Source organism: Cucurbita moschata, unplaced genomic scaffold, assembly GCF_002738365.1.
Source record: "Cucurbita moschata cultivar Rifu unplaced genomic scaffold, Cmos_1.0 Cmo_Scf00022, whole genome shotgun sequence".
NCBI classification, from domain to species: domain Eukaryota; kingdom Viridiplantae; phylum Streptophyta; class Magnoliopsida; order Cucurbitales; family Cucurbitaceae; genus Cucurbita; species Cucurbita moschata.
The window spans coordinates 3,864,015-3,888,445 of NW_019268538.1; the positions used below are offsets into that span (position 1 = coordinate 3,864,015).

The window sequence follows — 24,431 nt, forward strand, 5'->3', positions numbered from 1 at the left end:
AAAAAAAAAAAAAAAAAAAAAAAAAAAAAAAAAAAAAAAAAAAAAAAAAGCCCTAAATTTCTATGATTTTATCACCAAGTCGCCCATTTTCCCTTGCAACTTCAACCTCCATAACCGTGTGTTATCTCAAACGTTGAAAAAATGCTCACTTCTTTACCTCCTAATTTTTAGTTATCATACTTTTATTTCAAATTATTTGATTATCCATAGCTTTGCGATCTAAGTATTTAAGTAAATTCTTGTCAAACATCCAAAAGTTCTATAATTTAGAAGGTTGAAATATTACTCCAATCTTTCCATTAATATTTAAAACATAAAACATGTTTTGGAATTATAATTTTAGTCTGGTTTTGATAGGTTAAAAAAACATTTTATTAATTTTATGTCCGATGTGACTCTAAATTTTTAATTTTATATCTAATAAATTTATAAAAAAAAATTTAAATGTCGAATAATTCAAAAATCTATTGGACCAAAAATTGAATTCGATAATTTATTAGACAAATTATGGGTATTTACTATTTTTAACTTATTGTTGAGAGAAAAAAAAATGTTGAGAACTTTGTTTATTTTCTTTGTGAATGGATGTTAATTTTAAATTATAATAATTATTTGGTTCATTCTTATTCCAAATAATTTGGTGGGCAAAATGACAAATGTAAACTAATTTTAAAAGAAAAGCTCCAAAATGGGATGGAAAAAGGTGGGCAAATTGGTCATTTTGACAGCTGTGATTTTCCATAATTGCTTTCAATGTCGTCCAATGGTCGGATCCTATCCATTATCAACCTATTATCTTTCAAATAATTGATTTTTGTACGCCACAAACAAAAAATAAAAATAATTAATCATTCGTGTTAAATAGATAGATTTTAACGATTAATATCAATTTTATCATCAAGATTTCAATTAAAAAGAAAAACGAAACATTTCTTGATTGAATAAAAAAAATGAAAATAGAACTTTTTATTAAAAATGGCACCTTGGCAAATTCGACACGTGTTAAACAACATAAATATAAATAAATAATATATAGAGAGATTGACATTCTATTCAATATCTACCCCAACCATGAAGAGAATTTAAAATTTGCAAGCAATTATTATTTTATTTAAATATTAAATTGAAATAAAATTGTCCAATTGGGCAATTTTATATAATTATCCGACATAATTTTCAAACCAAGAAAGTCCCTCTCACCTTCCTATACTAACGTCTCAAAAAAAAAAGAAGCTATTTTCTCAATTTTTAATTAACATATTTATGGCTTCTAATTTGGATTAAAATGACATTAGACTTATTTATCAATTATTTAATAACAAAATTAATTTGCTAAGAATAATAAAATTAACTCGATCTAATTAGTTTAGTTACTCTTAATTTTTATTTTTATCCTCATTTTAAAATTAAGAAAATTAATAATATTTGTTAATTAAAATTTAATATGTGAGTTTGGATCACAAAAGATAACAATAATAATTAATTAAAAAAATTCATAGTATTTGATATTCAATTTCTGTTTTTCCAGTCCAGGGAATATTATTGGTCCGACAAAAAGACTGCGTTGCGGCGCACGTGTGGCATGTTGGCACGTGCAGACCAGATGGAGGCTTTTTGACTACCAGAAAGAAACTACTTTTAGTGGTCAGAATCAAATATGACAGGTGGGGTATTTTAGTCATTTCTCTATTGCAGCAAATTTCTAGCCGACAATTTATAAAATAATTTCAAGCCTCCCTCAAATAATCCTAATCAGTCATATACTATTTTTGTAAATTAGAATTTATTTTTTGTTATAAATTTTTAATATCACCAAATTAACCTCTATAAACTCACGTAAATTTTATTAATTTCTTACATAAAAGAGTATTTTTCATAAAAAAAAAATAACAATAACTACAATTTAACGAGTTTAAAGATAAGAGCCCGTAAGTGGGTAGCTTTGAGTGGGAGACAACTAAGGGGCACAATCGCCATTGGGTTTGTGGGAGAAAAATAAAATTTGCATACTCAATTAGGAAATTAATGACTGTCATGAGAAAGAAATATCCAAAATTTAATTTACCAAATTTAACCTTTAAAAACATTCTTAAAAAGGAAATGGATAATTAGGAGAAGGGCAATACCGTCATTTCAGATTAAAATTTAAGCACGTGTATATAAATTACGTGTCTTCCACTTTCTTCTGCCACCCAAATTGCCCTATGAAGAACCTTCTCAGAAGCCTCAATTTGATAAAATCATTAGAATTTTCAACCAAAAAATGAACTAAAAAAAACAGAGACTGCTTTTTTTTTTTTTTTTGTTGGTGTCAATTTCAAAGGTTGAAAGTTTCAATTTTCAAAAGCTTCAAATCCCACAGCTATATTAAAACATCTCCCATTCATTAAACTCCAACCAGTTTCTCAGTTTTTTTTGTCTCAGAACCAAAATTGAACTGGGTTTTAAAGATTCAGGGGAATTATGCACCACAGCACAAAAACAGAGCCGGATTTTGCATATCTTGGCCCAATTCGCCGCCATTTGTTAGGCGAATCGGATGCCGCCGGTCCCGTTTTCAACCAGACTGGTAGTTTCAGTAGCTTAATTCCATGTCTTGGCGACAACTGGGGCGATTTGCCACTCAAAGTGGATGACTCTGAAGATATGCTTCTCGCTGCTGTTCTCGGGGATGCCGTCGGTGCTGGATGGGTGCCGTCGCTTGGAAGTTGCGATTTTGGGTTCTCGGCGGTGAAGTCGGAGCCGGAGATGATTCCCGTAAGTTTTCCACCGGTGCAACCCAATGTGGCGGTGAGGCCGGCGGTGGTACCGCACAAGGGTAAGCATTACAGAGGAGTGCGGCAACGGCCGTGGGGGAAGTTTGCAGCGGAGATTCGGGACCCGGCGAAAAATGGCGCTAGAGTTTGGCTTGGAACCTATGAGACGGCGGAGGATGCCGCCCTAGCTTATGATCGGGCAGCCTACCGAATGAGAGGCTCGAGAGCTCTACTCAATTTCCCCCTCCGTGTCAACTCCGGCGAGCCCGAACCGGTTCGAATCACGTCGAAGCGATCCTCGCCGGATCTTTCTTCTTCGCCAAAGCGGCGGAAGAAGGCCACCTCCGCCGTCGAAGGTGGAGGAGTACAAGTGGAGCAACAAGTGGCAAGCTTTACACGTGGAGGGCAGATGTTTGTCAGCCAATGCTAACACATCTAGCCAATAAATAAATGGCTTTTTAAGTTGAAAAAAAAGTTTTATTTTGTTTGGATTTATGGATATATAATTTGTTAATATAAAATTTTAATTTAATTAAAAATTTGAAATTTAAAAAGGCCCAAACAAGGAACTCTATTTATGAATTGAAGCCCAATTACAATTGATAACTCCACAAAGTAAAGCCCAAATTTGCAAAATGGGACTTACAAAAGTCAACTTTGGCCCACCAACCATATGATTAAGAAAATGAATTTGGGCCAAAGCCCAACTTCATCGAAGTCAAATTAATCATTATTAAAAGAAAAATATATAATTTTACTTGACATTTAAATTTGTCAACTAAATTATATAAATAAATAAACAAATGTTGAATCTCTAGCGTGGAAGACCCGATTTCCGTGCAACTTCCATTTATTAGACGTTGCTTTCAGTACCGTCTCCTTTGACTTCTCTCATCTAAATACATCCAAATATTAAATATTTATTTAATAATATTAAACCACAATTTTATTATCATATTCTTTTTGTATCACCAAAAAAAATAAAAATAACAATATTTATATTTATTTCATATTTTTCTCATTCCTTGACTTATAAAATGAGTTCCATTTCGTTTTTTCTTTTGGATTTTGAATATCATTTAATAAATAGCGTTTAGATTATTTAATTTGAATATTTTTCCTTAAATTATTAAACTAAAATAATTAAATAATTATTTATTTAGGATCGTAGTAGAATTGCTCAAAAACAGATATTTAAATTAAAAAATAATATGAACAATAAAACTTAATCTAAATACTTAATACGGACTTTTGACTTTGAGACAAGAACGACATGTTCGATCCTATCATATTTTATTGCAAAAATGGACCTACCTCGGCTATCTATATATGACTTCTTTTTTTTGTCTCGTAACATAGAAAAAGAAAAAACAGAGATAAACCCATGGGTCATAGTCACACTCGGGTCATTACTATAAAAACCGGTGGTTGGTTGAAATGGAACATTAAACAAACCATTAATAATTAATAGAGGAAGGGTCAGAGAAAACTATGTATTAAATAAATGTTTGATTATAAAATGTCACGCACACCTTATATTAAAATATATATTTTAATGAAATACAAAGTTATGGACCTACAACTAATTTACGCTGTTCCCATATTTTTTTATTTTTCTTTATTTTTAATTACTTTTCCACTCTAACGTGTGTCAATACCGTGTCACACGCTCTTGGCCTTCCGCCACTCCCCACCCTCATTAACTCTTTAATTATTATTATTATTAAGTTTAAGTTAGAAACTAAATATTGTTATAATTTAATTAAAAAGCTTTAAATTAGAGATTTAGTCTTTTTTTTATATTATTTAGGTTTAAATAATGCAACAAAACAAATGATTTTATAAGTGAAAAAAACAAAACAAGTAATTTATAGATCATTATTTAAAATATTTAAACTACTCAAACGACTAAGTTAAACATTTTTAAATTATAGAATTGTATGAACATAATCGATTAGTTAAGCTTCAAATGTGAACCGGTTGTTATTTTACTACTATTATTTATTTATTTATTAAATGATTTCGATAGCAATATTGTACGAGAATATACCTACAAATAAATATGGGTCTTTTTACCATACCTTGTTTTACCCACATATTTATAAGAAATTTTCCTGAAGATCACCCGACATACAATTGCTTATCGCCAAAGGTATTTGACTTTGGAGTTTCAATGATTTCCAAGAGGTCACCCTAACTCCGAGTATATATATTAGCTTCCATGAGCATGTAATTAAGCAACAAGAACTCGTTAAGCATAGGTAATTAATGTTATGACAAGTATTGTCATCTCAAAAGTCAATATTTTGACGCTCGTTGTTGACAAAAAAAAAAAAAAACAAAAAACAAATTGATGGGGATTTGTTTGGGTTTGTGTTCTTAAAACTTCTCAAATTTGCATTAATTGATTAATTAATTTATAGCTCCTTTTGACCTTTTCTCTTCTATTCATCATCTCTTTCTTCTGCTTAGTTCCTAATTATGTTTAATTAATGAAATTAATTACGAGTGGGAACAATTATAAATTATTTATTTTATTTTTTAATATACGCATTTACTAGATTTATCCAATAATAATAATTACGGTCTCTTATTTATTGAATATCAGATCAACTAACAACCTCTTTATGGAAATTAAATAAAAATCTCTTTATTTTGGAAATTAAATAATAATTTAATTCTAATTAATTTTTAAGGATCCCAATGACATTCTTCTTTTGTCCCTCATATTTATTATTATTGTTATTTTGACCCTAAGTCAAAATTTGGTACATTGTTTGAAATAACTCAAAATAGAAGAAAAAAATATTGGTGTGAGTTACACATGTGTACTCTCAATTAAAGTATCGAAATTATTATTATTTTTTAAATGAATTTTAACCGTGAATTCTATCTTTTAAATTATGCCCAATTAATTGGCCGTTAATTGTGACATCAAGTAGAAAAAATATACATGAAAGAATCTAAATTATATTTAAACGAGAGTAATCACGATGATATGATAATTAATAAAAGTTTAAAATAATTAATAGATAATACCTAAACAAATAAGATGCACCTTTTTTATTGTTGATTTAATTATAATTAAACGTGATTGACATATAGTAATATTATATTATTATATTGGGTGGGTGGCCTCTTAATTTTCCTTTTTGTTACTTTGACTTTTTGCTTGTCCGTGTGTTTTTATAAGAATTTGGTGTGTTTCTAATAATAATAATAAAAAAAAACACAATTTTATTAGAAATTTGTTACTTTCTTGCCTCTCGATTGAAATAGAATTTTTTTTATTGATGGGATGTGTGAGATACATATGGATTCGAGAAGGATATGAAATATTTTTTTATAAAAATGTAGAAACTTCTTCCTAGTTGACGCGTTTTAAAACTGTGAGGATGACGACGATATGTTACGGGTTAAACTAGACAATATTTGTTAACGATGGACTTGGGTCGTTACAAGTGGTATTAGAGTCTGATGTGCAAGCTTGGACACTAGACTCTCAAGGAGGTGAATTGTCAGATCTCATATCAATTGGAGATGAGAACAAAACATTCCGTATAATGGTGGATTATGAGATCCCACGTCGGTTGAATAGGAGAATTGAACATAAGGATATGGAAACCTCTCCTTGATAACGTGTTTTAAAATTGTGAGGCTGACGATGATATATGTCGGATTAAAGCGAATAATATACGGTAACGGGGCCTTGAACTTTATAGAGAAATTACAAAAATTGAGAAAATAAGAGTTATAAATTCCACACTTTTGAATTCTCCTCTTGAAAAATTCAGACAATTCTACCATTTTCATTGTTTTGTTCACACTTTCAATTTAACCAAGCACTCTTTTTAGTCAAAATTAAAAAAATAAAAATAATAAAAATAAATCTTTTTTTAACCAAGCACTTATGAATTAATAAAATTTAAGAATTAATATAAGAAAGAACTTCTAAATTATAACTTTGTCATTTATAATTGAACTTATTAGAAATAATTATTTTCCCATATCATTAGGTAAAAGTCAGAATTTAATTGAAAAAATAAAAATAAATATATTGAGACAGAAATCAAACTAAAAAAATGTTATCTCAACTTTTAAAATTACAAATTTAATTTTTTCGAATATTTAAAAGTTAAAATTTTTAAAAACCTATTAAATAGGAATTAAAGGTTCACAAAATTAAATAAATTAAAGCACCAAATAATGTAGACTTAAAAAAATAGTTTTTATGGCATGATAAATAAATATTTGGATTAAAAAAAATGTCATAAGGTCTTAAAAAAAAATATTAAGATGGACTATTTATAGAATATTTTAACACTGTTTGTTAAAAAAAATTATTATTTTCTTATAACAAATTTGTAATTTAAAGAAAGTTAAAAAAAAAAAGAAAAAGTGGTCCGAGTAAAGACACGAAAATACGGGTTTAAACAAAAACACGCTTCATCAATTGCAGACTTTAAGGAATCCCTTTCGCCCTCTTTAGTATCTGAATGAAACACACCTTATTTTTTTCTAACAATTATTATTATTTATTTTCCCTTTAAATGGCATATCTTGTAATTTCCCTCTAAATCAATGGCATTTCCCCAGCCCCGAACTATATATTAATCTCCTCCACAATTTCCATTCAACTCCATTTCGTCTTCAAAATCTTCATCCCTGGTTCTCAACTATGCAATTAATAACCTCCACAATTCCGCCCCAAAATCTCACCGGCTTTCAGGTCTTCCAGTCCAGTTGCAAGTACCAAATCTCGCCGTTGAACCCGTCGGCGGCCAAGATTTCTAATTCCCGTAAGACGGCGGCGCCGTTTGATGTCACTCGCCGGCATCTGGCAAACTTGGATAAGTTGCTAAAGAAAACCGATCCGCCTACTATGTTGGAGCCGGAATCGGTTCGCAAGGACCCCAACAAGGGATCCATACCCATTAAAGGAAAGGGGCTTTTACAAGACTTGAACCTAGCCAGAATCTGGCCGGGGAGGAAGGCGGCCGAGGACATGTCGCCGAAAAACCTCAACCGGCTGCACCAGTTACTCTCGAAAACGGTCGAGTATTCACCAAAAAGCTCGCTCGGTCAGCGGTGGCGCGAGTACCACGGCTGCAACAATTGGTCCGGTTTACTCGACCCGCTTGACGAAAATCTACGCCGTGAAGTCGTCCGGTACGGCGAGTTCGTACAAGCTGCATATCAGTCTTTTTATTCAAACCCCGCCACGTCACCCAACGAGGCCCCACTCCCTCACCACGTGGCGCTTTTAGATAGGTCTTATAAAGTTACAAAAAGTCTCTATGCCACGGCATCAGTTGGTCTACCCGGTTGGGTGGATGAGGTAGCTCCGGATATCAGCTGGATGACCCAACGGTCCAGTTGGGTTGGATACGTCGCCGTTTGCGACGACCGCCGTGAAATTGCCCGTATGGGGCGGCGCGATATCGTCATCGCCCTCCGCGGCACCGCGACATGTCTTGAATGGGCCGAAAATTTCAGAGCTTATCAAATCAAAATCCCCGCCGACAACAACACCACCACCGATGAAGATTCAAAAGTCGAGTGCGGATTTCTCAGCCTATACAAAACCGCCGGAGCCCATGTCAAAAGCTTATCGGAATCAGTATTGGAAGAAATTAAACGATTAACAGAGCTCTACAGAGGAGAAACATTAAGTATCACCGTAACCGGACACAGTTTGGGTGCAGCATTGGCTGTACTAATGGCAGATGAGATCAGTGTTTGTTCGCCGGAAATTCCTCCGGTGGCGGTGTTTTCATTCGGCGGACCGCGCGTGGGAAACAAAAGCTTTGCAAATCGAATTGAATCAAGAAACGTGAAAGTATTGCGAATTGTAAACTCACAAGACGTGATAACGCAAGTTCCACCGGTGACGTATTCACATGTCGGAACAGAGCTGCGAGTGGATACAAAAATGTCGCCGTACCTTAAACCCAACGCTGACGTGGCTTGCTGCCATGATTTGGAGGCGTATTTGCATTTAGTGGACGGATTCTTGTCGTCCAAATGTCCGTTCAGGCCAAATGCAAAACGGAGTTTGGCGCGATTAATGCAAGACCAGAAGGGGAATGTGAAGAAATTGTACATGAGTAAGGTGAAGGATTTGGGGCTGAATCCAGAGCTGCAAACCTCAGGGTGCTTGCCTAGTCCCTCCTGATTTCATCCAAATTTCATCCAAATTTCTTTGGAGGACTTTTTTGTAAATTTGATCACTTTTTTTTGTAATGGTGGACACAACATCTTTTTTTCTCGCCTTTATCTGACAATTTTATGATCAGATTAGGCGAGTTATAACACAAATTATTATTGTTATTATTATTATTACATGTGTATTAAAATTTAAAATAAACAAAAATTAGAACAATATATTATATTTTTATGTAATTTAAAAAAATTAAATTAATAATAGACATGCGCACACTCGATGTAAATGCATCACCCAAATAAGATGGAAAGAGGATAATAAAAAACATGGATTGTTCTATCCATTGGGACCAAAGGAGTGATAATAATAATTACAATAATAACATTGGTCACCCAGTCACATCATCCAATATATGCATAGTTTAGTGAACTTGTTATTATATTTAAATGTTAGTGGTTTTATCTCTGTCTCACGATTATGATATCTTATAATAATAAAAATATATATGTATGAGAATACGTCGACGATTAATTATACGTATTTATTTTCTTAAAATCAAATGTTCAAAATTTCGGCTATATTATAAAGTAACATCAACATGCAAGATGATTTTTTATCTTCGTAGATAAAGAATGATGTTAAGTTTAAAACTCATTTGATTCCTACTCGTATTTAGGACCATCGAACATTGCTAGATGTGTCTCCTACTCGTATTTAGGACCATCGAACATTGTTGGTTGTGTCTCCCTACTCATATTTAGGACCATCGAACATTGGTGGATGTATCTCTCTACTCGTAATTAGGACCATCAGATATTATTGGACGCGTCTCCTTACTCGTATTTAGAACTATCAGCACATTGTTGAACGTGTCTCCCTACTTGTATTTAGGACCATCGAAGTGATGAAGGAACGTGGTCCATATTTTGCTTGAATATATAAATAAATCTAAAAAAACCCTTAAAATTATACAAATTTAACATATAAGCCTCGATTTTTATCCAAATAATAATAATAAAAAAAACTATAAACTTCCCATTATAAAATAATAAATATATTTAGCCCACAATTTTAAATACATCATATCAGTTACCAAACTTGAATAAGACATATTGACATTTCATAAATGTATTGTTTTCGTGGGTATGTAGTGTCACCGTCCATTAATTAATGAAGTGTCCGCTTAGTTAATTAAATCAAAATTAATATTATAATTTTAGCCTCCTTTTAATTATCTCATATTTTCATTTGTGATATTACAAATTTAGAAAAAAATATTTAAAATAGAATTAAAGACGCGGTCAAAATATTTGAATTGGTCGCTAATATACTTACACTTTCTTTAAGATTCACGTTTATAGAAATCGTGTCGAGATATATTAATGAAAAACATGTTATTTGTCAATAGAGCGTTATTCCATTGGTCCGACCATTTTAATTCTCAAATTATTAAAAATATATATATTGTAATTGAATAGTGTTCGTTTATCTCTAACTTGATTAGACGCACTATTCCGGTCCTATTTTCAAATTCTCTAACATTATAGATTTTGTATATTATATAAATTTAAATTACTTATTTTTATCTTCAATCTTATTATAATCCTATTATTTGTAACAAAATCATATTTTTATTTTTTTCTCTTATTTCTTATTATAGATCACATAATTAATATTCTTAATTTTAAATTCAAACATATCAAAATAATTAAAAAATATTTCACATAATAATCTTAACAGCTCCTTAATTATTCTATAAAAAAAACTTCTAAGCTACCATATCAAAATAATTAATTTTTTATTATTTAAAAACCTAGTTTAGAAGTTTTTGATTTTATGAGCTAAAAAAAGTTGGTAATAGTTGGGAGTCTTATCACATTAATAAATGTACTTTGATTAATGTTCTAGAGAGGGTCATGACTTTTATTAAATATTAATTAAAGAAAAAACTAAATAAAAAACTAAATATTTCCAATATATTTTCTGTTGAAACTTAATTAACTTGTTTGTCTTAATTAAAAATAATTGCCAATTGAGTTTATAAAATTAATTTTTAAATAGATTGGTGTGATGAATTTAATAGATAATTTAACAATAAAAAAAATTAGAATGTTTCCCTAAAAAAAATAATAACACCAATAATTAAATTGATTGATAATCAAATTTTCAATAAATTTAAAAGATGGAAATTATATGTCGACAGGTCCATATTCTCGAATTTAAATATTTAAATTAAATTATTTTAATTATTCTCAAACTGAATATTATATTATATGTCGACATGTCCATATATATCCATGTAGTTACACATTAATAAATAAATATGTAATATATATATAGTCGAATAATAACAAATAAATATAAATACCAATAATGAAATGTATAGTGTTATTCCAAAAACATATATAAATTGGTTAAGAGTTTAATTAAATTTCTTTTTATTAGTTTATTAGTTAACATAAATATCTAATTTGCAAAATCAATTTACAGAGTACGAGTTGTAGGTGAGTTTGACGGGCATCCAATATAATTAGAAACGGTTGTTAGAGGCTTTTGAAAGTCTTCACGACGGAGCGGAGACGCCGCCGCCGCCGATATCGGCACCGGCTATGGTCTGAGACAATACGGGTCACTTTGTGAGTGGTAGAGCCTTTTCTTAACTTTACCGACTTATTTCGTTTCATTTTTTCATTGCCCATTTTAATTTTGATGTCAATTTGGAATGTTTTAAAGTTTTTCTTTTTTCCATTTTTAAATAACAGCCCAACCTATTTTTCTCGTGTATGCATGATTCAGAATCTAAAATCGTCATTAATAATAGTTATGATACTCTCCTACAACAGGGTACGTTACTTACTCATTACTTTTAAGAATGAAGACTATCTCAAGCACGATTAACCACAAATTTCATAAATTTGTGCTACCAAACCGAAAAATACTGTATTTTTTGGTACGACAATAATTTTCAAGAGTTTTTTATCCATCCTATTTGTAAGATTGTTTTTTTTATTTACATTTGATTATGATTCATTCATGTACCATTTATTTACTCGAGTGTGACATTAAGATATCAAATTCAATAACTCGTACTATATACTAAATATTTGAATCTTAATGTTTCATAACTATACTGCTATATTCTCTAAATAATTAAGCTCTTGTGATTGATTAAGATTCATAGAATTTATAGATATATATAATCTTTATGCTCAAAACTAAAGTCCTAAAACATTAGCTCGTTGTAAATGGAGTTCATAGTTAAATGATAGGGTAACTATAATTTAGTATTAAATATTCTTAACCAACATTTACAATTTATGAAATGAATTGAAAAAGACTAAATATAATTTTAATAACAAACGTAGAGATAAAACAAAATGATTTAATTAAATATGTTAATAAATAGAGTTTGTTATCATTTAATGTGTTAGATTTTGAAAACGTAGTAGCTAAGGTTTAGGTTTGAAAATGGTGTATTTGATTTGAGTTGTAACTATATAACATTTAATGTGTGGTTTGTCTAACTTATATTTGGGAATTCCATTTTTGTATGTTTTAATTTCTTTAAATGCAATGCAATTTTGACTAGCTCTAAGATCCCTAATTCTTAGCTATTATAATATAGATTTATATAAAAATTAAATGCAATATAGAGAGGTCATAAAAAAAAGAAATGAATGATTGTATATTTCTTACCTTATATATATAAATTATTATATATAATTATATTTTAGTCTATAATAATTAAATGCAATATAATTATATTTATATATAATAGACCAAAGCCCAATTAGGCCCAAATAGGCCCAGTTCATTTAATTATTTTATTTTTATTATTTTAATCTTAATAAATATAATAAATAAAAAAGGAATGAATTTATACGTCAATTAACGAATAAAATACATCATTACAAAATCTTTTATATTATTTATTTTCTATTTTCTTAACCTTTTTCTAAATTGTATGTCAGAGTTTTACTGATTGAAAAATATTGTATAAATTAAATTAAAATTCCATAAAAAAAATACATAAATAGAAACGATATATAAATTGTACGAAAGTGAAATTAAGAAATTAGAAAAAGTAAAAGATATATATTTTTAATATTATAAAGTAATATTTGGCCAATGAAAATATGGAGCGCATAGATATGAAATAGAATTGGGGTAGAAGATTATTTCACTAGGGTTTTTAAGATTGGGTTTATTCCCATCTCATCCTTCTGCCGCATTGGTTAGGGTTTCTTTCTGTCCAATTCATCAGACTCTCTCACTCTCTTGTTCTCACTTATTTTTTTTCTCTGAAGTTCAATTCTGTAACTTAAACTGTTCTTTATCTTTATGGATCGATTGCAATAATTTCTGATAGTTTTCGACTGGAAGTTGATTTTAGCTGTGTAGTTCGTCGAGTTGCTGTTCAATCACGATATGGCAACCATGAACCCTTTTGATCTCTTGGTCGACGACGATAACGAGGACCCTAATCAGCTCGCCTCAGCTCAGCGGTCCGCTCCGGCGCCGCCGTCCAAGAAGGCACCGGCTCCGGCTCAGCCTGCGAAAGCGGCTAAGCTTCCTTCCAAGCCTCTTCCTCCTGCTCAGGCTGGTGGGTCTTGTTCATCGACTCGTACTCTTGTTTGGATTCGAATAAGGAACAATGAGCTTTTCGATTTGTTTGCTTATGGTTTTGTCATCCATGTGATGTTTGGTCATTTTTTTTTGGATTTGTTGTTATTAGTGGTAGTTGGTGGGTTTGTTTGCAAAGCGGTCTTGATTGGATGTATTGAAGTTCCTCTGGTTCCATTGTTTGTTATTTGTTTCTTGTGGATTAAACTTATTGCCTAAATTATAGTTCGTTCGATCTATACGATTGACTGGTATAGCCTAGTTTTGTTATTCTTATGTGGTTAATGATTTTTCTTTTTTTATGAATATATGACATATCTGATTTAGATTGATTTGAAAAATATTGATTGTTCTAACCATTCGTCTTTAAATTTCTGGCTTGCTTTTACACGCTACAGGTAAATTAAACGGCTTAAAAGCAATCATTCAATGAAGGGACTAGAATATTAAAAACCATTTATCTCAAGGATTAAGCAAATCTTTTAGAATGTGGTGTACGATCTAATAAAATAGGTAATTACGTTGTTGTTGATATTACATAGATAGTATGCTCTTTATGCTTCCTTCGTTGGTATAATTAACTTAATTCCCTTATGCCATGCCAAATAACTGCCTGAGCAGGAGCTGGTACATGGAAAGAGGTATTCATATTGAAAGTCAGTATTACAGTACTTTTAATTAGTATTGTTGTAAGTTACAGTGTTGATTTTATTTCTGTTAAAGAGCTTATGAATTAGGGGACATGGGTATTATTTTTTTAGTATGGCTACTACTTTCATTGATGAAATGTACTTTGTACATTATTTTTTTAGTATGGCTACTACTTTCATTGATGAAATGTACTTTGTACATTATTTTGACTCTATTTTTGTTTATGACCAGTAAGGGAGGCAAAGAATGAAAATAGCCGTGGTCGCGGAGGTGGGCGTGGCTATGGACGAGGACGCGGTGGTGGTGGAGTATTCAACAGAGACTCGGCCAATAATGAAAATGGTGGCAAGAATGGGTTCTCCGATCGATACCAGCCAACTGAGGAAGGTGAAAAGGAAGCTGAGAAGCGTGGTTATGGTGCATCCTATGGCTCTTTTCGTGGTCCTCGTCGTGGTGGCTTCAGCAATGGGGAAACAGAAGAAGGGGAACGACCTCGAAGATTATATGAACGCCGAAGTGGAACTGGACGTGGGTTAGTAAATTCTTTGCACAAAATACTAGTTCCTGTTTCATCAATTTCCTATAAATTTGTTTTTGTATTTATCTTACCCTGGTAGTCTTTTGATTTAGAAATGAGTACAAGCGTGATGGGGCTGGCCGTAGGAACTGGGGAGCTCCTGGTGAAGAAATTTCCCCGTAAGTTTCCCTTGTCCAATTTTGAAAAATTATCTGATTTGATAATGCTGAACTTGTCTTTACTTGACTTGTGAATTTCAAGGGATGTGGAAGAGCCTGTTGCTGAAAATGAGAAGATTATTGCATCAGAGCAACAATTGGGAGAGGATGGCGATGTCAACGACAACAACAAAGAGGAGGCTGTGAAGGAACCAGAAGAGAAGGAACCTGAGGACAAGGTAGGACATCTTACTTGAAGTATTGATATATTGGTTAGTATGCCATGTCAATTGGCCATATAATCTGTTTCTTATATCTTTTTACAGGAAATGACTCTCAAAGAGTATGAGAAGCTCCGTGAAGAGAGTAGGAAACTGTTGGCAAAGACTGAGTTGAGGAAGGCTGAGATTGATGAAGAGTTGGAGAACATGCAGCAGATTTCCAGCAAGAAAAGCAATGATGAAATCTTTGCTAAATTGGTGAGGGTTTCTCCCATTTTACTCTCACGATTCCATCTTTAGCTTTGCTTTTGTTGTTAACTGTACACATTTTTATTGTCAGGGTGCTGATAAGGATAAGCGCAAAGATAATGCTGACAAGGAGGAGAAAGCTAAGAAGGTATGCATTGTATTGTTCTTCGAGCTACTCATTACTGTCTGGTCTTAATTAATTACATGTCAGAAATTAAACTGAATTGTTTTCTTTGCATTGTCGATACTTCAATTATTGATGGGTTTTGTGGTTATGAATGATATTTTCTTGGCATTTGCTTGCATATGTTCATTTGGTATGCAACTTACAAATGTTGGTCAGGATTTACTTATGCAGTTTTGAGCTACTCTAAATTTTCGTTCATTAGTATTCAAGTGCCTAGTGGTTCATGTATATGGTGTTTCCACTCGGGCCAACCATAGTTTATCTTGAACCCGTGTTCTTCATACACTTAATATTTCCTGAACTAATTCAAGTAATTGTTTTTGGTTTGTAGTCTGTGACCATAACTGAGTTCCTGAAGCCTGCTAAAGGTGAGAGGTACTATAGCCCCGGTGGACGTGGTAGGGGCCGTGGGCGAGGCTCAAGAGGTGGGCTCAATAACGGCAACGGTGGCAGCGTTAGCAACAGAATGAATGTGGCAGCCCCCTCCATTGAAGATCCAGGGCAGTTCCCTTCGTTGAGTGCTAAGTGAGGATTTACGACTCTAAAATCTATTTTGTCACTACATTTTTAAGTTTCTTGAGATATCAGATCGGGATTTTTGAGTTACAACAACCAACAGGATTCTGAAACTCCCTCTAATGCTCTGCTTCTATGTAGTGTATATCTTGGATGTTATGTCTCAGTCGTCCTAAGTTATGCATCAATTTTGATTTTGTTGAAGGATGTTTATTATTATTATTATTATTATTATTTTAGTTCTCAAATTTTGCCATTCTTTTTGCCCTCTCTGTCTCTATTTTCTTGTTCCTTCAAAATGGCTGTTTTGTTTTAAATGAAAAGGAATGCTGTCTGCAAAATCATTAGACCATGAACATTCATTCCGAAGGTTCTCCCAACTTTTGAAAATTTTGAAGTTTTGTGATGAACTTTTACTGTCTTGGTATGTGGTTATATTCATAGAACGTTCAGGAAAAGTGAAGATTAGAGGTATCTGATTGATGATGTGATGACCATTCATTATGAAACTATACTACATGCATGTATATGTTTTTGATTGTTACTGAGCATTCAAAAAAAAAAAAAAAGTTGTAATCTTGTCATGTTGTATCGGTAATCAATCAAACATTTCAATCAAATCATCAATGTAAATTATAAATCCCTTGAGATTGAAGTTTCAAAAGAGCTCTGTAAGTGTCGAGCCAGCCCTCAAAACCTACAAACAAAGTAGCCTAAAACTCTCCAAAACCTGCCATGTATCCTAGAACTTCCTAAAAATGGATTGCACTTTGAATACCGAAACAAACGTCCTAGCAAGCAAGCATAACGTACTTCACCTACCCATTTTTCATTTCAAGATCTTTTAGATTTGTGCGTTGATTAATCAAAGATTCTCGAGACGTACGCATAGGAGAAGAAGAAAATCAGGCGCATAAAGTTAGGTTGAGAATAAATAAGAGTGACTACGAAATGTTTGGTTAAGATCTTATCGGTAGAATGATTCGGATTTTATTGATCCTAGCGCTCGGAACTAGACAAGTACACGTGTAGATAGGACTCACAAGGTCCCCTAAAAAAAGACGGCTTTCAAGCATATAATATATGAATGAGAGCTAGCTTTGCGCTGAATTCAAAATTATATGTGAAGCTCTATCTTTACCTTGTCGGCCATCTTTATTCAATTCATGCACATTCATTGCATGTCTTTTCTTACTCACTTCTTTGACCTTTCTTTGGAGGTCTAATTCATCCCAAGCGAGAATCAAAAATCTAATTTCTAAAAGTTTAAAACATATTTTATTACAATAAATTCAAAAGGCAATGATTTGTTAACAAAAATCCGTTGTAGTCTAGTTGGTCAGGATATTCGGCTCTCACCCGAAAGACCCGGGTTCAAGTCTCGGCAACGGAATTCTTTTTTCTTTTTTATATCGATTTTTCAAAGTAGATTGAGAGACGGGAGTCCCATGATTATTTTGTATCCCTTATCCTGACCACCTTTGTTCTTTAAACGAAACAACATTAACTAAAGTGACGATTGAAGAGAGTCCCAAATACATAAAAAAAGACAAAAGCTAAAATATGGATAAGATTTGAAATGAAAATGAAAGGAAGAATTGCCATTTATTTATGTTTAAATCAAAGTTTGAAAGTCCCTATTGAATGAAATTCTTATTACAAATTTTTTATAGAAAAAAAATTAAACTGACATTTTAAGGCTTATTGGAAATACTAAAACTAAATTTAGACAATTAAAAACGATAGATAAATGCAGAAATCAAAATGATCAATTCTTTATCTAAAAACACACTCAAAATAATGCTCTCTAAATTTCACTTGCCTCTGCTTGCAACTAAAAAAGCTCAAATCAGTTCGTATCTTTTCATTCATCGCCTTGTAACCAATTGACTACAAAACAGGAATACCTTGCAACAGGACTAAAAAGAAATTACATGTCAATGAGATATATATGATTATGAATGAATGAATAATAATAGTCAAGGAAATGAAGCAAACACTACTATTCATTGATATCTAAATTTTACAGCTGAATAATGTTGATCCAGAAACAAATATATTTGAAAGAATGGAAGTGTTAACGTGCTGACGACAAAAGGCGAGAGAAGAAAAGAAAAGGCAAATCTTGACCCACAAATCTTTTCATACCAAAAGCATAGAGTGAGAGAGAGAGAGAGAGAGAGAGACGACTAGTTTTACACGTCACGGTCCATACACATAAACATCACCATCAGTCACCATTCAATAAGGACCACGCATCTTCAAGAAGAGCAGCAACCACCTTTCTGATTCACAGGTTGTCCTCGAATATTCACTGTTGGTGGCCTTGCATTGTTCATTGGCTGTGTCGCCATCCTATACCAAATGAACCCCAAGACTTTCAAATCATGTAAAAAGGGCAGCAAAGACGAGGAATCTAGCCACCTCAAGGTCAAGTCAGGGTACAGAGCTGGTGGTGGTGGAGGGGTATAGATTATAGAATGGAGGTAGAAGTTGGAAGGGGCGGTTCACCACTTCCTATCTACCAATCCGTGATATCTAGTGAAAGACCATAGCACTAGAAGGTAGGTTAGGCTCAAGGTTCGAGCTTGGTTTCCTCCCAACTACGGATCATACACTCAGAACTTATCAGCCTATGATAGCCTAGTGATCATTGACCATGGTGGTTATCTACCAAGATTTAATAATTTTGAGTTATGTGTAACTGAGACTCATGAATATAATAATAATAATAATAATAATAAAATAAGAGTAAGCTTGTGGGCTGTCTCATCTGCGATTTGGTACGATAAGAGATTGAGATGTTTGGAGCAGCCTTTGCCATAAAAATAGGTTTATGTAATCAGAAAAGTTACTAGTATTTATACCTGTTCTTTATTTCAGCAGCCATGGCCATAAAAGCCTCTTCCACATTGGTGGCGCTTTTAGCGCTGGTCTCCATGAATGGAATCCCAATTTCATCCGCAAAAGCCTTAGAAAAGTTAAGGTTATGAATCACTATCAAATTTTAATCTTCTCATTCATATTCAACATCCAAATGTATAATTATCAAAAGAAACCCAAGTTGAATTACTACCTTAGCTGTCTCATAAGAGACGACCTTATTTGCAGTGAGGTCACATTTATTACCAACCAGAAGCTTGTTCACATTTTCGCTTGCATATCGATCTATTTCATTCAACCATTGCTTAACATTATTGAAGCTATCCTGATCTGTAACATCATACACGACCTACATAGCAGAACATAGCATTCAAGCAGGCTTTACTTTAGGGAGATGGACAAAATCAGGAAATAGAAGTGAACAACGAAGAGAGTGTAGGAATTACAATAATGCCATGAGCTCCACGGTAGTAACTGCTAGTAATTGTTCTAAAACGTTCTTGACCGGCAGTGTCCCACTACAATCGACATCAAAATTACCAATTAACAGCGAAAAGGCCAAAAATAACCACTGAAAACTTCTTCAACAAGCGATATTAAGAAAATATGAATGATTTGTGCACTTGCACTAAAATTGAACAACCCTCCCATTTTCCCCTTCTAAAATAGAGAAAGAGAAGGTCAGCTGTTAAATTTTATCCATACCTACAGAAAAAAACAGCATGTTCTAGAATAGAAAGGAAGAAAGAAAGTAAGAGAAAAGGGAAAAAAAAAAAGGTTAGACAAGTAACAATCCTAAAGCTTAGATTAAAGCAAGGACAATTATAAGATTCAATCTTACAATTTGAAGTTTAATAGTCTTTCCATCCTGTTCCACAGTACGGATTTTCTACAAGTAAAAATTTAATCGAAGCGTTAGAACTGTAAATATTCATGTAATAGTCATTTGTAAAGAAAACCAAATAGTGGTGGAAGCTTACAAAGTCAACTCCAATTGTGCTAATGTAGCTATCCAGATACGAATCATCCTGTTTCAAAGAGAGAAGGAATTAGATAAGGAACAAGTGGATATATCCAAACTGCGTGCTATAACAACCTCAATAAACGTCAATTGACAGGGACTCAAAATTCTCAACCAATGCAAAATTTATGTGAATCTCTATTACACAAAATGAGAATTTCTATAAAATATAACAATAACTAATCACTGTGAACAGCTTATTTATCGTATTTTAAGAGTGACTTAAATAAACATAATTCTGCATGAACATATTTATGGCCAACTTAAAAGGAAAGGAATCAAGTTCTGTTGTATATATAAAAAAGGGAGGGGCAAAAAACATTAAAAACGATGAGGTGTTAACTGTTGGGAAGAGACTCCTTATCTGAGTCAAAGATAAACTTTGGATGGTATTCAACAAAGAACAAACAGTTTGAAGCGCATGAGTACGCACTTTAGTCACAGTAACTGTTCTTAGCTCATTTGGTATGGCAAAACAATTTATACTATTAATTAGAGATGCATCTTCTATTCTCGACAAGAAAACAAAAGGAAAAAAGAGTGTGGAAGAAAGAAGATTATCGGGAGAGAATCAATCCTGAAAACTTACAGCAAACCTCAGTAGAAGACATGATTTTCCAACTCCCGAGTCTCCGATAAGCAGAAGCTTAAACAAATAGTCACTGCAGATGCAAGAACGAAGGAGTAAAAATTTTCACAGTATTCCCAACTGTTAAATAGTCAATACTAAACATCAAAAGTCCATTACGTAAAATAGTGCATATATAACACTCCTGAAGGATTACGAAGAAACCAAACAATAAGATTTTAGAAATACTCGAAATAAAATAAGAATCAAACGAGTTACATAATCCTTCAGAAATTCAAGCTGATATTACATGCTGAACATCAATATCGACAACTAAATTCACATTCAAACACCTCCAATCATTTCGAGAAGCAACACGAAATTAACAGGCTCCTTTTTTTTCACAACGGTAAATAAATTGAGATCTCCAATCGATCACCCCGATTTCAACCAAATCACAACAAAGAGCAACGCCATCTAAAAAACCTCAATTAATTAAGCTACAAAACACAAAACGTTTCTTTAAAAAGTTCTATCTTCCTCATCAACCAGATCTAACCTAATCCAGCAAAAACAACACAAAAACAAAGGCTTCCAAATGACAAATTCAACCCAAAGAAACGCAAGGGTAAAAAAGAACACAAAGAAAATAGAGCTTACTATTCTGGATTCATGGCTAATCAGATACCGGCTATAATTATATCTGAAGAGATCGATTTGATGAGAGGACCTGCCGGCGAAAACTTGACCGGAGGAAGATCAGTCGCCGGAGAAGAGGGGAGAGAGAGAGAGAGAGAACGAACGAGAGACAGGAGAAATCGAAGAAATGAAGGGAGAAGAGGAGGGGGGCGCCGGGCGCGTGCTTTATAAATACCCGAAAATGTCGTGAACTAAGTGAACCCAGGTGGCCAATACGTTTGATGACGTGGCAACACAGCGAATTTGCCACGTGTATTTATACAAAAATATTATTATTGTTGTGTTAGTTATTTTCGTTTGTTTCTTTCTATTGTTTGGGAGAATAATAACATGCCTAGGTGAAAAGAAAAACTTTCTATCCGAAACGACGTCGCTTCGTAGTTTAGTGGAAAATTCCATTATTTTTTTATTCTGTGTTTATTGGTATTTGAATTTTAAAACATATTTAGAAATATTTTCAAAATTCGAAGACATAATTGACGAATTTTTAATTTGAGAATTATTTTAATTTTTTTTTAAGGACTAATAAATTTTCAATATAAACCTGTAATTTACCTAAAATTAATATTAATATTTCAATTTAAAAATAAAAAAAATTACATCCTTAAAATTTAATAGTAATCAATTAATGCCTATAAAATTATGTATTCACAAAGCATTACATTCAAAATTGGTATGCTCTAGCAGAGGTCCAAGCCTAACCAGTTTGGGAATGACAACATTGTTTCTCACAGAACAAACAACTGGGTTGTCCCACTGCAGAGCCGATCCAACCACATTGGCTCGAACGGTGAGCGGGAACACTCGAGGCCATCTTTCGGTTCCATACGACCTCAGAGCTTCTTCAACAGAAGGTGCTTCCGACTTGAGTGCAGTGGCCAGTTTTCTTGCTAGAACCACTGCATCTTCTAATGCACAGCATGCTCCTTGTCCTAGATTTGGAGTCATCGGATGCCAGGCATCTCCAACCAGGACCACTCTTCCCGATGAAGCGGGCGGGCTGACTGCAGGCCAAAGCCATCGGTCTACGAGGGGTGTTCGGATTAACGTGTCCTCCGGGGTTGTGTCCATGATGTTTAGTAGCTCAGATGGCCAGTTTTTTACCAGTTCTTTCGCTTGCTGCTTTAGAACAGCTGGATCTGTGATTTTTGGTCCTGCAATGTGAGACACCACCAATTTTGATCTGAGTTTAATATGTCGACCCTATCGATCGGATACCGAAAATATGGTAACTTTTAACAGATAAAAGTGCCAGGAATCGAGTTCGAGGAATGGGAATGAGAAATGCAAACCTGGAGATGAGCTGTTGTAGCAGACAAACCAGTAAACTTTTGTAGCTGAAACTGGAACATAACCAGCTCGCAACCCCTTTCCATAGATATAGTTCACTTTTGGCTCATGTGGCTGTTCATTGGGATAATATGCAAGCCCACGAAACGCGCAATGCCCTACGTAATTCGGCTCGGAAAATCCCATCCATCGAGCTATGGGAGATCGAATGCCGTCACAACCAATGACAATCTGTTTGACAGTGATATCAAGCAGAAAACAACATCCAATTCACCAAAGAATCAAACACTAGGATACTATACTGCTAAAACAAAGTTAAGTTGATTCTCTTGAAGTTTGAAGATTGAATAACCTTTGCCATTAACTGTGAGCCATCTACAAGTTCCAACTTGACTTCATCTTGATCAGTTCTTTGAATGCCTTCAAGCTTAGAGGAAAACTGGATTGTTCCTGCAGGAAGCTGAGAGGCCAGAGTTTCCAGCAGTGTTCTCCTCTCCACGGCACGTACTTCTTGGCTGTTGAAACACGGTTTACAATGATTAAACTTGTCTCAATCCCTTCAAAGTCAAAGGTGAAAACGAGAAAAAAACGATGAAACCCTTTCTTAGTAGGGAAAAATGTTAAACGTACAACTCACTTTTTGTAACAACTCAAGCTCACCGCTAGCAGATATTGTCCGCTTTAGCCCATTACATATTTGCCGTTAGCCTCATGGTTTTAAAACGCGTCTACTAAGGAGAGGTTTCCACACCCTTATAAGGAATGTTTCGTTCCCCTCTCCCACCGAGGAGGAATTCACACTTTTGATTCAGTTCCATAAACATAAAAGATAGAAAAACAAGGCACCTTTCGTCTTCGTCCTTAAACGTGAAGGAGCGTAGCTGCTTTCCTTCTTCTGACTTAACTACCATCCTGCAATGCTGGTAATATAAACAATTTCAACCAAACCCAGTCTCATAGTTTATAGACCAAATATAAGATAATCTACCCGTTCAAACTTAACAGTGATTCAATATGCTATCAAACCATTGAATCTGCATTCAAACTGATTGCAATTTCATTTACTTGTTGTGGGGTGAAGGTCAAACCTTTGATGTTTCGATCCAGTGTATATGCCTTAATCAATCAATTGAGTTATGTATTCTGGTCAATACTATTAAGGGTCTGGCTAACATAGTTTAATATCATTGTTAAACTCTGCTAAACTATTGCTGCTTATCATTGTTGGGAGTTCAACACCAAGAAAAACTAGAACATACCCTTGAATTTCAAGAAATTGGGTCCTGAGAACATTTCCAACCCCAATTGCATCCAACACACGCCACCCGTTTTTGAAAAGGGTCAGTGAAGTTCCACTAGTTCTAAGTGATTCGGCTTGCTCGAGCACCAATGTCCTAACTCCAAGCCTGAAATTTCAAAGCCTCGAGCATTCAAATAAACCCATTGGCATTTAAACTAAAAGGTATGAAGTTTCGTTTTGAAATTAGAACCTACCGGTGAAGAGACAAAGCAGTGGCAAGACCAGCAATCCCTCCTCCAACTATAACTATGTCTTCCCTCCTGACCTCTGATTGAGCACTGACCACATTTCTACAGTAAAATTTAGTTCTGGGTCGAGCTCGAATCCACGGTTGGCTCTTGGGGAATTCTCCGCCATGAAAATGGAGAGCTAGAGATGGTGAAATGGGAGATTTGAGCAACACAGACGGTGAAGAAGAAGCCATAGCCATGGTAGCTCGTTTCTAGAGCTGGTCTATGACAATCAAGGAGAGGAGGAGAGACATTATTTTTCAGATTAGTAGTGATTTTAGGACTCGATTGGCCACGCAAACAAGTGGTGGAGATTGAGAAGAGTCGTGCTTAGAAATGGAACTTTCCCGGGAGAAAAGAGAGGAAAAATGGTAGCTTGTTGAACCAAACAGCAAAAAC

At 33.6% G+C, this 24,431-nt stretch overlaps 6 protein-coding genes and 1 non-coding gene across 8 annotated transcripts in view; 4 read left to right on the top strand and 3 right to left on the bottom strand.

Moving 5' to 3' along the window:
- LOC111459570 (deSI-like protein At4g17486) overlaps positions 1-140 on the bottom strand; it is a 3,145-nt gene extending 3,005 nt beyond the window's left edge. Inside the window, exon 1 of the mRNA XM_023102549.1 lies at positions 76-140. The gene's annotated coding sequence lies outside the window, so the exon portion shown is untranslated. The remainder of the gene's footprint in view (positions 1-75) is intronic.
- A 2,171-nt stretch (positions 141-2,311) lies between these two features.
- Positions 2,312-3,213, top strand: LOC111459569 (ethylene-responsive transcription factor 1A-like). The gene has a single exon (XM_023102547.1). It carries the CDS (start codon positions 2,464-2,466, stop codon positions 3,184-3,186), a length of 723 nt encoding a protein of 240 aa, XP_022958315.1. The 5' UTR covers positions 2,312-2,463; the 3' UTR covers positions 3,187-3,213.
- Positions 3,214-7,426: 4,213 nt separating this feature from the next.
- LOC111459567 (phospholipase A1-Ibeta2, chloroplastic-like) lies at positions 7,427-9,017 on the top strand. Its single transcript, XM_023102546.1, has one exon. The coding sequence runs from the start codon at positions 7,435-7,437 to the stop codon at positions 8,929-8,931; it is 1,497 nt and encodes a 498-aa protein (XP_022958314.1). The 5' UTR covers positions 7,427-7,434; the 3' UTR covers positions 8,932-9,017.
- A 4,113-nt stretch (positions 9,018-13,130) lies between these two features.
- LOC111459594 (RGG repeats nuclear RNA binding protein A-like) lies at positions 13,131-16,266 on the top strand. Its single transcript, XM_023102578.1, has 7 exons — positions 13,131-13,522; positions 14,425-14,725; positions 14,824-14,889; positions 14,972-15,107; positions 15,195-15,347; positions 15,430-15,486; positions 15,857-16,266. Exons 1-7 carry the CDS (start codon positions 13,348-13,350, stop codon positions 16,052-16,054), a joined length of 1,086 nt encoding a protein of 361 aa, XP_022958346.1. The 5' UTR covers positions 13,131-13,347; the 3' UTR covers positions 16,055-16,266.
- Positions 16,267-17,361: 1,095 nt separating this feature from the next.
- On the top strand, positions 17,362-17,434 carry TRNAE-CUC. Its single transcript has one exon. It is a non-coding gene; the product is annotated as a tRNA-Glu (tRNA).
- Positions 17,435-18,029: 595 nt separating this feature from the next.
- On the bottom strand, positions 18,030-21,360 carry LOC111459758 (ras-related protein RABD2c-like). The gene is made up of 8 exons (XM_023102792.1): positions 21,174-21,360; positions 20,535-20,607; positions 19,905-19,952; positions 19,766-19,813; positions 19,371-19,442; positions 19,118-19,273; positions 18,909-19,012; positions 18,030-18,396 (listed from the first exon to the last, which is right to left on the bottom strand). The coding sequence occupies exons 1-8, from the start codon at positions 21,185-21,187 to the stop codon at positions 18,303-18,305; spliced, it is 609 nt and encodes a 202-aa protein (XP_022958560.1). The 5' UTR covers positions 21,188-21,360; the 3' UTR covers positions 18,030-18,302.
- Positions 21,361-21,832: 472 nt separating this feature from the next.
- On the bottom strand, positions 21,833-24,326 carry LOC111459812 (monooxygenase 2). 2 transcript variants are annotated; one of them, XM_023102885.1, is made up of 6 exons: positions 23,997-24,326; positions 23,762-23,908; positions 23,349-23,414; positions 22,855-23,017; positions 22,505-22,733; positions 21,833-22,366 (listed from the first exon to the last, which is right to left on the bottom strand). In XM_023102885.1, exons 1-6 carry the CDS (start codon positions 24,230-24,232, stop codon positions 21,861-21,863), a joined length of 1,347 nt encoding a protein of 448 aa, XP_022958653.1. In that variant the 5' UTR covers positions 24,233-24,326; the 3' UTR covers positions 21,833-21,860. The 2 variants fall into 2 exon arrangements, with proteins under 2 accessions (XP_022958653.1, XP_022958654.1); XM_023102886.1 differs by lacking the exon at positions 23,997-24,326 and having other exon boundaries at positions 23,349-23,422; positions 23,762-23,898.
- Positions 24,327-24,431: the final 105 nt, after the last annotated feature.